At 40.4% G+C, this 14,271-nt stretch overlaps 1 protein-coding gene across 2 annotated transcripts in view; it reads right to left on the bottom strand.

Annotated features, from left to right (window-relative positions):
* Positions 1-14,271, bottom strand: part of PLPP1 (phospholipid phosphatase 1) — a 58,865-nt gene that overhangs the window by 32,388 nt on the left and 12,206 nt on the right. Inside the window, exon 2 of one of the 2 annotated variants that reach the window (XM_072136109.1) lies at positions 3,001-3,155. The exons of the other annotated variant lie outside the window; for it this stretch is intronic. Within the exon in view, the coding sequence (XP_071992210.1) occupies positions 3,001-3,155 (155 nt within the window). The remainder of the gene's footprint in view (positions 1-3,000; positions 3,156-14,271) is intronic. 2 annotated transcript variants of the gene reach the window in all.

The following is a 14,271-nucleotide window of genomic DNA, read 5'->3' as shown; positions in this document are numbered from 1 at the left end:
GTGATAACAGTTAATCCGAAGGTCAAAAATGTTAGAAAAATAACCACAAAACAAACATTTACGGATACAGACACCCCATGAGCCAATATCACTGCACAATGCTGTTAACTAAAACTAAAAGGCCACAGAAGAGAAATTCACAAGAAATCTACCATCAAAATCCAGCATGAAAAAACAGGGACACTTAGGCTACATTCACACACATGTATGAGGAATGTATGTACGGCCGATATACGTCCCCCATACACTTCTATGGGCTCATGGCGGCACACGTGCGGCACTGTACCGCTCTGTAGCCCGGGAAAAGATAGATGTCCTATCTTTTCCCGTGATAAGGCGCCGTGCACTGTATCTTCCTATGGAGAGGGGGGAGGGGTGAGCAGCGCTCATCCCATGCTCCTCTCCGTAGCGCCGATGTATGCCCACCGTGATACGGTACGGTGGGCATACATCGTGTGCATGTAGCCTTACTCACTAGATTCTGGCCTCCTTCCTACTAAAATCAACTTTTAAAATTATGCTGATCAATCATAAGAGCTCTGGGGAGTGTTACCAGAGCACCTCCTGCGCCCAACACTGAAACAACCTGGAAAACTTCAGCAAGGTGGAGCTCTGGTATCACCCTGAGCCCTTATGGCTCATTAGCATAATTATAAAAGTTGATTTTTGGAAGGAAATAATGCAAGGATAACAAATAGAGGAAGATTTGCTCATAGATCCAGCCAACTGTGGTCGTGTCCCTGGTTTATCATGTTAGATTTTAGCGAAACTTAAAGGACACTCTTTTTGAGAAGGTCTGACTTTTTTTGTCAAACATGTCAAAAAAGTTTCTTAAACTGTTTAAGGGTCAGTTTATATCAGTTATTATTATGGTTATTAAGATCAGAGTACTTATGCACACAGAACAGGTAAAAGTCTTTCCTTTGAATCGCCTCTCCCGGTTAAGGCTAAAAACTGTAGCGAAGCAAAAAAAAAATAATAATTTAAAAAAATAATTTAAAAAAAATGTATATATTTTTTTATTTTTATTATAATTTTTTTTTATAATAAAAATAATAATAATAAAAATATGTTGTAAAATGCTTTAAATTAATTTTGAGAATAGCCAAAGTAAAACTGTTACATAAGTAGTTGCAGGGTTTAAAGAACCTCTGGAATTTGACACAAAAATACGACAATACATCTGGTAGTTGGCCGACCCTAAATTCTTGGTAGTCATTTGCAAATCCTTATGAGTTTGCTGCCCCAAAAAAAACTGGTTAAAAAGAAAGAAGTTTACAGTTCCTACACCACAACCACAAAAATCATTCATGGATTTGTCATTCAATAAAAGTACAAGTTATAGTGAAATAAAAACCATTACAGTACTGACAGCTATAATATAATGGCACAATACTTTACATATCAGCACATTATATAGAATTATATAAGAGCACGCTGGCAGGAGACACAACCTTAATGCTTTCTGGCCAGGCACTGTATGAGGACAGGCTAGCTCCCATCTCACACACAACCAATTGTTCGGGACAACAGAGGATTATAATCCTCACTGATGTCATGGCATTTTGTAAGATATTGACAAGAAAACAAAAAGGGGCTGTGGGCCCACAGGAAGAATGTAGACGGATTGTTGCCCTTTCACGTAATTTATTCCATTACAACAAAAGGAAAAAGTGTGAATCACTCTTCTCTTGTGTGAGCATCGTAACACAATGGATGACATATGGTACATGACAGGTCGGGGAGGTTGAGAGTAATAAATAGATACCCAACAACTCGAGACAAGTGCAAGACTGGCTGGGGTGAAGCTAATCTAAAGCATTCAGATAAATTAATATCACACATACCGTTTACCCACTGCAGAACTATCCGCTTGCCCCTCGGATGATGAATACAGTGATAGCTGAGCAGTCGGGCCGTATAGTGACAATATATTACACAATATAGTACTGCTTCAGATCACCCGGTATCTAGTTGGGATTATTTCAAAGAAACTTTTTTTTGCACTGGAAAATGAACAATGGAGTCAAGACTAAAGGAAATCCGTTATTATGCTTGGAAAAGGGGCTTATGTCCATCTTTCTGTGCTCTACATCGTTTCTGTATCTTTCCGTAGCAGCGAATAAAAGTTGCAGAAACATCTTAACAATAAGCTGAACCGACACTAACATTTCCGCAACATCTTTAAAACAGTGTCGGACAGCCCACTTTGGGGGTCTCCGCTAGTCCCAACAGTTTGGTGGGGGGAGGGACGGCAGTGGTAAATGTATAGCAATGCTTAATATACCCCTTTAAAGCCATCTACCATATTAATCATTGATGGTAGACACTCAACACTTAAAATGTCCAGTGCTACCTTTCATATATTCAGCAATTCTTACAATTTGAAGAAGAAAAAAAAAAATTTTTTTTTACATTTTGTAAATGGTTGCCCCTGCGAGCTTGGCAGTATTTAAATGTATTCACTCCTCTAGTCTTGCCATCCCCTTATCCCATCCACACTCCAAGTAGAGAGCTGGTGAAGTCAACCCCGTGTAGACGGGAGGCAAGACTATACAAGTGAATACATTTTAAGACTGAGGAGCTCAGAGGGGCATCTTCAGAGCCCCTAAGGCTCATTTACATATATAAAAAAACCATTGTTGGATATAAGAAAAGCAGCACTGGACTCCACTACATCAGACCGACAAGTGCGATAAGTGTTAGGGTTCTACTGTCAGCTATTCAGATCATAGATGCCCTTAAAGTTTTCTTTAGGTACCAATTCGGTAAATGATGGTTGGAGGGGGGGGGGGTCTGAAGAGTGGTTAAAATTCACTATTCTTTGATAGAATTAGGAATTGTTTAGTATTTTTTTTTTTTTTTTTTTAAACACAATTACAGCGCACCATCACTGCAAGGCTCCAAGGCAACTCTTGATGGTGATCTGGATGGATTTCAGGTGTGAGTGAAAAAAAATTTAAAAAAAATTAAAAAATGCCCACCGATTTGGTTACTTACAGAGCATATAGGCACAGTAAACCCTACTGTGTAGAGTACAGTGGAGGTGACGGTGCTGTCATGGAATGGATACTTGATGCTCTCGTCATTACAGAAAAAACCTCTCTGATACGGTTTTTTTGTGATCAACTTTAAAACGCCCAAGGGTAAGACAGCTGTTGGGGGAACGGAGAAAACAGGAATATTAAGAAATCTGCTTCACCAAGGAGTCTGTGATTGGACAAAACTATAGTGGGTGCTGCGGTGCCAAGGCAGGGAAATCATGCAAGTGAGATAGCAGGACAATTCAAAAAAATTCAAGGCTTCTTTAAACAAAAAACAACTATATGGCAATGTTACAGTCACTAGATCATTAGAATCACTTTGATGGAGGAAGGGAAGCGGTTATAGAGGGGATGCATATAACACAATAGCATCTGTGGGTTGTACATATGCAAGTTGGTCCATGGAGCTGCATCTGGGGTAAAATAGGTTGCACTCCATATCCACAGGCAGCATACAGATTGCAACAAAATGGCAGATTTCCAATGTGTGGCTCATCTTTTATAATTTATTTGCGGTTATAATCTAGATGCAAATTAGCTACAGAGGCTACTCAAGGTGTGGAGTAGCCTCCGAGTTCTGGGGACGAAGGCCACTTCACACCCTGAGTAGCCCCTGCAGTGCAACCCCCCTGCGCATGCATGTCACCTGAACGAAGGTGCATGGCTTGCGCAGGAAAGGCAGAAAACCTTAGCCCCCAGAGAACAAAGAAGATACTCCATGCCAAGTATGGTCTTTAGCCTTGATCTACCATATTTAAAAAGGAAATCTATCATCTGGAAGCTAGGTTTTTTTTTTTTTTTTTTTTTTTTTTTTTTTAAACTATCAGAATAAGATTATACCAATATAAAATAAAGCTGAAAACCACTATACAATAAAGAAATTTTATTACAAAAGGTTATAAACCAAAAACACAACAGTGTATGGTGATACCACGGCAATGAATGTAACAACTGAAGGACAAAAGGGCAACAGGGCTAAAAATAAATATATATATAAGTAAAGCGAACCTGTCACCAGGAATGTTAATTTTAGAGGGTGACACGTTCCAATAAACTGTCATTCGGATTTTAAAAATGCCTTTGTCAACCTTCTAAAACAACTTTAATTTATATTTCCAGCAGCATGTATCAAGTTAAAACAAATTCAATCGCAAATGTAAACGCAAAGCAATTGCCATGTGTGACCACACCCATAATCATGGAGATTCTCCCCCTTCCTCTTGTGTACATTGAGCAGGCAGGGCAGGGAGGGGCGATGGTGTGGAGGAGATACAGGCACACACAGGCTGCAGCTGCCCCAGGACTCACCACATGCTACTGGCAGGAGAACAGGAAACAACTGACATTATGCAGAATGCTGACAAACATTTTTAAAATCTGCAGAGCATCAGCTATTGGAACCTCACACCGACTAAAATGAAATTCCAGGTGACAGGTTCATGTTAAGGTGTGCTGGGGGTATCGGCATTGTGCGCGATTCACCCTAGTCATGGGGGTTTGGTTCTTCAAAAAGGCAGGTCATGCTTCTTAGTGCTAATACTATTGCAGGTAAGGTTTGTGATTTTGCCTTAAAACAATCTAGGTTATGCAATATTAAGGTAATTTCTTTGGCAACTATCCTGGGATGTGATCTGGACAAGAATTTTATAGAGATATTTATCTACCTGTATTCATTTTGTATATATTTGTCTTACTACCTTAAAGTCTTTAAGTCCTTCAGTTGGGGCATTCATTGCCGAGTATCACAATATACTGTTGTGCTTTATTAATCTTAGTTATAAAATCTTATACTATGGCTTTCCTGTATTTTATATTGGAATAAATTCTGTATTAGAGACAACTATTTTGTTGTCTATTACTATATATTCCTTTAGGCACATTTATTTCATGTTATAGCTTCTTGTATCAGGTGTTACCAGAATTAGTTTTTTTGCCATCTTTATGTAGGTGAAGATGCTTTTAGGCTACAGACTGCTGGGTGCAGTTTGCTACATTCAAAAAGTGCAAATTCCTCATAAAAAATTTAATTTTATCTCTTACAGTAATTGTAAACTCCCTAAATTCTGTGAAATGCAAACCTTGAATTTTTTTTATTTTTTTTTTTATGATTAACAATAGGGGACATCATTAAGACAAAAAAATGATATTAACACTGAAGACATGCAAAGCCACTTGGTTATGTTTAGATTCCAAATAGGACAACACAGAAACCCAGCAGGTTGTGAGAATACCAAGAAATTATGAGTTTCGGAAGAAACAAATTACCTATGAGAATTCCAACAAAAAAGTAACATGTAAGAGACCACCACCAACACATCTGGAGAATATTAAAATCTTGTAGGTTACAGACCAGTTTCTAAATTTGGGTTTAATGCAAATTTGGGTTTAATGCAAAGATCAAATATGAATATGGAAAAGAATAAGCGAACGGGGGTTCAAATTTTTACATGTACGAAATAATCGGTTACTCATAGCTTAAAAAAAAAAAAATTAAAACCGCTTTCTCCATGTTTTTTCACCATAAATATAAGGGAAGGCATGACTAAAGCTGCTGAACGCAAACGTGGACCTTTATTTCTGCACAGAGTTATTCATGAGGTCATTGCTTATTTACGTAGAGCACATGTCTAAGTTCCACATTATCATAAGGCCTTAAACGTCAGCCTCGAGCTAGCCGTAAGGACGTTAGCAGGTTCATGGCCGCCACTTAGGTCCATTGTACACGGTCACACTATGCACATGGTGGTTCCACGCTCGTGACTCAACAGAGCACGCCATTTTGAGACTTTCCATTGCAACAAAGGAGCATAAGAAAGTGCAAAACCACTCAGACCCTTCTTGCACCAAATTCATGTTTTTATTGCGACTTTTCATGCAACTATTGCCAACAAACCCCAGAGCATTAGACACTGCAAGAAGATTTTTTTTTTCCAAGGACCAAAGCCACTGACCGAATCTGACAGCAACGCAAATCTACAGACAGACAAAGAACTGTCACAAGGAGTGTCCCAATTAAAATTTAATCCCGTTGTGTTATTTTTCCCTCGATTTTGCTGCGGCAGGCGGTGAAGCTCAACCTATGCATTGCAAAAAGAGGACTGTGTCGAGTTGTTGGAAGGCTAACACTGCATACTGTGGCATTCATTACGTCAAATCTTATTTTTACTTATTATAACTATATGCCAATATACAGTTATAAAAATGATGCTCATCAGTGTGGGTCACTGCGGCTACGTCACCAGAGCTCCTTGTCATATAATTTTTACACCGCGCCGTTGCATTACAAGTCCCGACATTTACTACTCAATGCATGGTGGACGGGCCGGACCTGGATCATAACGGAAGAAAGAATAAACTTTAGCCTCTTGATTCCTCTCTGAAAATGTACTTTACAATCATATTTCCCAATATGTAAAGCAACATTTCATATTAAAGGAGGACCTGTCACCCTGAAAATCGGCACTAGGAGCTGCTTACTAAAGTAAGAAGCTCCTAGTGCTAAAACGAACGCGGCAGTGTTACACTGCTGGCGTTATCGGAAACCTCAGTTAATGCCAACTATCACTGCCGCTGTATACATGAGGGGGTAGTCAGAGGCGCCGCTTCTCCCCCGGACCGCCCCGCTCGCTCCATAATGCAGCATTGACTGCCGCGCATCATGCAGCAGGCACCACCCCTTATCATGCCCCCTTATAAAGATGCTGAACCACTTTGAGAGCGGTTTGGCGATTGTCATGTACAGCACGGCAGTGTTCGTTAGCGTTATCTGAGGTTTCCAGTGTAATACTGCCGCATTTGTTTTAGCACTAGGATCTGCTTACTTTAGTAACATCTCCTTGTGCCGATTTTCAGGGTGACAGGAAATTCTTGAAAAGGACTTTTCATACCCTACCTGAAGGGGTGAATAGTTTAATGGGGTAAAATTTGGTGACAGGTTACCTCCAAGGCAAAAAGTACTGTACAAGTATAAGCCAAAATCTGCATCCCAGAAAAATAACCATATGCAAATGAAAGCAAAATCACAATCTCAAATGAAGCAAAAAAAGAAGAAGAAAGAAATAAATTTCATGCAGTTAACAAAATTGTCCTTGCTTTCAAATAAAATCTTTAACATCCATCGTCTCTTCCTACATCTTGTTATTGCTGTCCGGCCTCGGTCCAGCACTGGTATGTACACTGTATATTTGCTTCCTTGGAGCCAATGGTAACATGAATGTTTCAGACAGTGTTATTATCAAACCTGAGCCTTACCAGACATCATGCAATCATAATCTAAACACCACCACGTACAGCGCTGGTCCCATGCCACCGGGGCATCGCTGGAGTGGAAACATAGTTGGAGCAGAACACGTCCAGAATACATTTGAGACGTTGAAGACTTTTCTGTCAGCTACTGTTTAACAGGCCTTTCTCAGAAGAGCTAATATTTATAAGAAGCAATGTGCCGGGAACCACTCGGGAAAATGAATAAATTAAAACGAGTCGCACAAACCTCTAACCCTACTATGAAGGACGTACAAGCCCCGTAGTTAATGCAACCTTATACCAATGTAATTCCTATAAACCAGCAATGAAACTAAAAGCTGGCAATCTGCAGCATTTGTGCAAGATACAGACACAAACTGGTGTGTAAATAGGGGTTAATTTTCTAGAGCACTTTCCCAGAGAAATATTCTCTCGTTTTATTCTGCGTTTAATTTATTTGGCCATTTTAAAAAAAAAAAAAAAAAAAAAAAAAAAAAACACTTCTAAAATCAAAATGCAAAGGAGTCGAGAAGAATCCCTTTTTCGAGACTCCTACTTCAAAACGTGGTGTCATTGTAAAGATAAGAACCTCAACTTTCAAATCACATTAGGCTTTTGGATCTGTGAGTTACAGAGCAAGAAACATCAGCAGTTAATATATTAAAAAAAAAAAAAAAAAAAAACAACACCTTGCAAACCCCCAAATATAAACATATACAGATCGGGAGAATGTGTTTTACCACATAAATTTTAATTTCCTGTCCAATACGTGTGGTTTATGATGTACGAGTTTAAACAGGTCACAGTACTATTTACCGTAAATGAAAAATGTGAGCCAAACATTCATATTAGTCTGTACACTTTTTACATAATACGACTGCCAGCTTCAGATTTTGGCATCAACACCTTCAATATACAATGCAAGAATCTAATGCAAAGTGATATTATTTACTGTCAAAATAAACAATTGACTGGCAAATGTGACCAAGTCCTAACCAATATGATCACTACTACAGTTCTTAAATGGCCAGAAGCATATACAGAACTTATACAACATAGAGATGTAGGTTTTGCGCCAAACCCAGAATCAAAAGCCATAACATGACCTCTACTTTTCGGAAAGGTCTCTCTACTGACGTGAATTGTTGCTGCAAAAGTTTTACTGAAGAAGAATCCTAAGAAACTGCCGAGCATCTTTTTTTTTAAAGAGTTTAAAACTGCAACAGAACTCAGAGGGTCTATAAATAGGCGTAAACTCTGCCGAAATAGACCAGGATGGTCAGTAACAAAATATTCAGTAAATAAGTAGTGCAGGCCAAAAAGCAAGAGGTAATAAATTAATCTGCATACTCAACGGGGAATAGTTTGCATGTTGGAAAAGATGGACAAGGGAATGAAATCTACGTGGACGCCTCAAACTGGACAGAATGAGGGGAGAGCAAAAACTTGCACATTGTTATTTTTAATGCTTACGCGTTTAGATTTCTGATCATACACCCATCATAAGGGTCACCTAATGTATCAGTCATAGGGTGGGACTACTCACTTAAAGAGAACCTGTCACCCAAATTATTGGCACTAGGAGCTGCTTACTAAAGTAAGCAGCTCTTAGTGCTTTAACAAACGCCGCAGTGTTAGAGTGATAGCGTTACCGGAAACCTTCCATCTAACATTGCGGTGGGGTACAGTTTAATCATCGTACTGCTCCCAAATATGTCCGACGTATTCATGGGGGGGGCGGTTTGAGGTGCTGCCTCTTCCCTGGACCGCCCCGCTCTCTCCATAGGCCTGCAGTGACTGCAGCGCGCCAGGCGGCAGTCACTGCCACGCCCCAACCCCCTCATGAATATGTCGGACAACTTTGCGAGCTGTCCGACAATTACACTGTACCCCACCGCAGTGTTAGATAGCGTTACCGGAGGTTTCTGAATGTAGCCTTAGGTATAGGTCCCAAGTAGAGATGAGTGGAACCACACTTCCCCAGATTAATTGCCAAAAAGCCAACCAGGCAAATTAATACCCTTTAATTGTTAGTTTGCCGGATTGGTTGTTCAGCGGCCTATCTGGCAAAATGTCTGGGTCACACAGGGTGCTCCAGAAACCCCAAAGGGAAGTTTGGCTCCATGCATCTCTATTCACAAGAGGTGTCCCCATGAATATACCATTATGTTATATAGGTTTGTGCATGCCGATTTCTGCTCTATAACTTATTGATCTAGTATTCCTGCTCTTTCAGGAATGAGGTGTCCAATGGGCAAAGTGAACACATGACCAATAGTTGTCTCCGAGAGGGCAAACATACAAAGTCCAACTGGCGGGCCAAATCAATGGCTGGTAGCGATAAGTAGACATCCATGGAAACATTAAATATCAAGGATTAAAATACCCCTTTATCACATATTTACAAGAGATGGTACCTGCATTTATAACTTTTTGGGTCCGTTAGCTATTGCAGTTAAAATTGCATTTTAAATTTTTGAGGTGGTTTCAGGGTGCATTCACACACAGCATTTTGCTTGCGTCAGAACGCATGCATTTTTTTTCTACCGTGTTTGGCTACTCTAATAGAGTTTTTCTTCATTGCTGGAAGTGTAAGCATTTGCGTGAACATTTTCTCACAGCTGCTTACACTCGGGCTACATTCACACAGGCTTGCGGCCATTCATACGTCCCCCATAGGCCGGCAATGGGTGCACAGAACAATACGGTGCTGCAGACGTACATCTGCGAGTTTTGGCGCCCCGTGCAATTGATCGCTATGGAGAGGGGAGGGGTCACCCCTCTTAATGGCGCCCGACGCATGCCCGCCTGGCTACGGCCCGGCGTGCATACGTTCGTGTGAAACCAGCCTAACAGTAATGAAGAAAACCACCTCTAAAGTAGCCAAACGCATGCACTTCAACGCAGCCAAAACTACCTGAAAACTAATAGCGATGCAGTTTAAACTGCAACCTGCAAATTCACCCCACGTCTCAGCTCTGTTGATTTGGGTGGAGAGCGCCCGGTTAGCAAATAACGTTGCTCCATTCAAACAGTGAGTGAGATGGAGTTCAGGAGACCTCCATTGTCCGGACACATGCAAGTCTCACCTCAGGTTCTTACGAAATATCCAGAGGATATGTCAAATACCCAAGTCGGGACAACCCCATTGAATATAAGTAGCGATAAAGTATGTTAGTGGATTGATGGAGCTCTTGTCTTATCGGTTTCAGCCTTCTAAACCACACAAGTATATTTGTCCTAGGACCAAACCCCTCTTAAGGGACCACACAGTAAAACCGGAGTTACAGGATTCTTACTGCAGATCAGAGCATTGTTCAAGTTCACCACCACCCGGATCAAGCACCCTGCAACAGCTGCTTTGTAGCAAAGCATAAAATTAGCCGCTAGTAATCTTGTAATCTGCAATGTGATATAAGCAAAGTGATTGCTTGTATGTACCGATGGCCTCACCAGAAAGGACGCGCGTACAATTATGCTGCAGCTATACTATTCAGTGACATGGAGGGCGATTTCAGAAGAGAAGAGGGTGGATGTAATTGGGAGAACGTACGGATGAACGCTATTAAGAGACAGTTTCCATCTGTATTTTAGCTTCTATTTTAAGAAAAAAAAGGGGGTTGTAATTTAAACAATTAATAGTACCATATATACTTGTGTACAAGGAGTTTTTCAGCACAAAGAAACCACTTCAGCTTATTCACAAGTGTATTATAATTAAAAAAAAATGGTACTAAAGCCCTCTCAAGGTTGGGGGAAGCCTTGAGAAACAATCCAAGGTTCCATATCCCTTCAAACAACTGGAAGGTGTCAGTCCTGGAGGCCTCAATTCTCTCAAACATTTGGGTTAATTCTATTTTTGACCACCGTAGAAGACAGATTTTCATTTCCATAGTGGCCCCTAGTATAGAACAACTACCAATTGTTCCATCACATACTTTTATCAAAAGAAAAATTTTTGGATAAAATACACCATAAAAATGAACGCCAAGAAAACGAAGATAAGAATATCAGGAATGTTTCGTGTAATACAGTACAAGGCGATCCCGGGATCATTTAGACCAAATACAAACATTTGGCCAAACGTGATATTTATATACTAACGTTTCCCACACATCCCGCAGCAGTGGGAACACCCAGTAATAATAATGACTATGGCACACCCTAGTTATTCTTACAGCTGAAGCCGGCTCCCATGCATGTGCACTGCCAACGTCCCATATTGCTAAACAATTGATAACTTTGCCTTCCGGACCACTAGGAAACCTGGCAGACCACCCTTGTAGCATCTGCAGAAGTTTTCATTCAGTTTCCTATAAGGACATAAAATCTTTTTACAACAGGATGTATTTAATAATTATTGCTTCCATTTTTCGTACTTAATACTTCACCAATGTAGAAAAAATTGTCAAAAACTAAGCACACCCTTCTCAATTTATGAATAGGACACCATAGCCGATATTCCCAGTATCTGCAGGCTCATATTACCGCCTCAAACCCTTCTATATCCAGTTTACATTCAGAGGTTCCTTTTGTCCTCCTATTACTCAGCATCTTCGCGGTCACCAGCGCTGGTGAAAGGACACTTTGTATATAGCCTTATTAGGCTGTGATACTATGCAGAGCTGGTGAAGGGGTCATTCTGAATTCCAGTTCATACAAACCGAAGTACGGCCATCATGCTATGGTTCAGGTTTTGCAGCATGCACATGTTTTGTGGCATGTTATTTCTTTTATTGACTATGGCAAAGACAAATGCAAGAAAGGGGTAGAAAATGTGGTGGAAGTGGCAGACACTTTGCGACTGAAACATAACTAAGCCCCACCACAGTTCTGATCCTGTTTGCAAATCTGGAGGAAATAACCATGAAGGGTAAGTGAGCACTCGATGCAGGTCCAGGGAGATAACGACCCTAATAGAAGCAACAAATGTGGACTAAATAGATACCGTCACTTACAAGCTGCACTGTATCCGCATGACGCACACAAGCTTAGCGTGTGGTGCTAACCACAGACCATTACTACGAAGGTTGAAGAAAAAAAAAAAAAAATATATATTATATATATATATATATATATATATATTTTGAGAAATCCACAAAACAAGTGAAATGTCCACTGGGTCATGGTCCCACACCCTACCTCAATTAGCATAAGCAACCAAACACTTAATGGAGAAGAGAACATGCATGTATACTCCACTTCTCCATACAAGCAGTGGCTATAAATCCTGCAAGGGAGAATGCTGGAGGACCCAGAGGTGCGGCTACCACTGACAAAAGGATTAACACCTTACAGAACAGTCCCCACTTAAAGGAAATCTACCAACAAATATAAAGCCTGATAAACCAGTAACACAAACTCATAGATCCAAGCACCGTGACTATGGATAACAAATAAAAGAAGATTCCCACAGTCTCCGCCCTTCTAAAATCAACTTTCATAATTATTCTAACAAGACAGGAGGTGCACTAGGTGGGGGTTAACAGAACCCCGTCCACGCTGTGCCTTCAAAGGCATTTTCCACGTCTCCAAAGGCACTCTCGCTCCCTACTAACCTGCTGTAATCTCACAGTGGGATGTGATGCTGCGTAACCTGCATAAGCCTGTGAAGCTACAGAAAGGAGGAGCTCTGTTAAAGCTGCCCATAGCCCTTCTGACTCATTAGCATAATTTTAGACTATTTTAGGGAGACTGCCATGGGTAACAAATGAGAAAATTTTGAAATGAATTCAATAAACATTACGTCTGAAACGTCAGAATTCCCCGTTCGCTGAAAGTTTCTGGTGACATCCAGCAGAACTGTGAATGCAGCTCTGGAGCAAGAATATACAATTATGAATTTATGGATTATCAACTCCTAAATGCGTCACACATTGAATACATATAGCGGTACATTCATGCATGTTCATGCACACACAGCATTGTTCACTAGGAAAGGTCAGAAGGCAACTAATAATTAACTTTAACCGTACGAAGATAATCCCATGATTTATTTAATGGGCTTTAGAGTTTTCTCTGAAAGACGTGTATTATTACACAAGCTTTCTCACAAGTGTGTAAATTAAAGAAAAGCAAACTTATGGTTTACCATGACCTCAACCGTGAGCTGGAGAGCCATTTGTTGCCAGGAATGTACACATATGGACCTCTTAACTAGTCACCTTCTCCTACTCAGGGGGGTCATTTAAATAATCCACTTATGTACAGTATTACATAATCCTATTATGGTTTTCCACTTTAAGGCAAAAGAGTAAGAGTGTGCAAATACTTAATCCAGACTTAAAGAAAATGCCCTATATCAATACGTCTGCCAACACGCAGCCACATGCTCATACACTCGCATTAAGAGTAATATTCACATACCTTCAACTCATATTTACAGCTTCTCAAAAGACTGTACACACCCGATGACGGCAACTACAAATCTCCTCCAAAGCAACGCGAGAACAGAGAACAAAATGTGTCACTTTAAATGCCCAGATCTTGGGTTCTATAGCAGCTAGAACCAGGTTTCTGGTAGCAGAAAATTTCTATCCACTGACTTGTGGTTCTGTGAGTTACAGAACCAGAGATATTGGCCGGCAAATATGATAATTTTTGCATAAAAAAAATAGGTTATACAAAAAAAGAAAAAGATGTGTTCTATAGTACCCGATGCCATGTGCTCTGTGATTAGGCACTTGGCCCCTGGGAGTGGCGATAGAGGAGCAGTTCCACACACATTTTTGGGGAAACCGCTCCTCCTTGTGTCACGTGTCAAATTACTTGGGATTGGCTATAGAGGAGCAGAAATTACCGCCAAGCGATGAGAGTTTTCATATATTTTTACAAAAACTCTTTGGCAGTGTATGTTCTATGCTCTGTGGGGACTGGGGTTGTGCTAAAAATGGGTCTCCTGCCGACAGGATCCTTTTAAGGGCTCGTTCACATGGTGGCATTTCTGAGCCAATATGTGATGTCGTGCATTCCGAAATTTATT

The sequence above is a fragment of the Engystomops pustulosus genome, chromosome 1 (assembly GCF_040894005.1).
Source record: "Engystomops pustulosus chromosome 1, aEngPut4.maternal, whole genome shotgun sequence".
Classification (NCBI taxonomy): Eukaryota; Metazoa; Chordata; class Amphibia; order Anura; family Leptodactylidae; genus Engystomops; species Engystomops pustulosus.
Note: the sequence above shows the minus strand (reverse complement) of the source record. Positions and strands in the feature narration are given on the sequence as shown.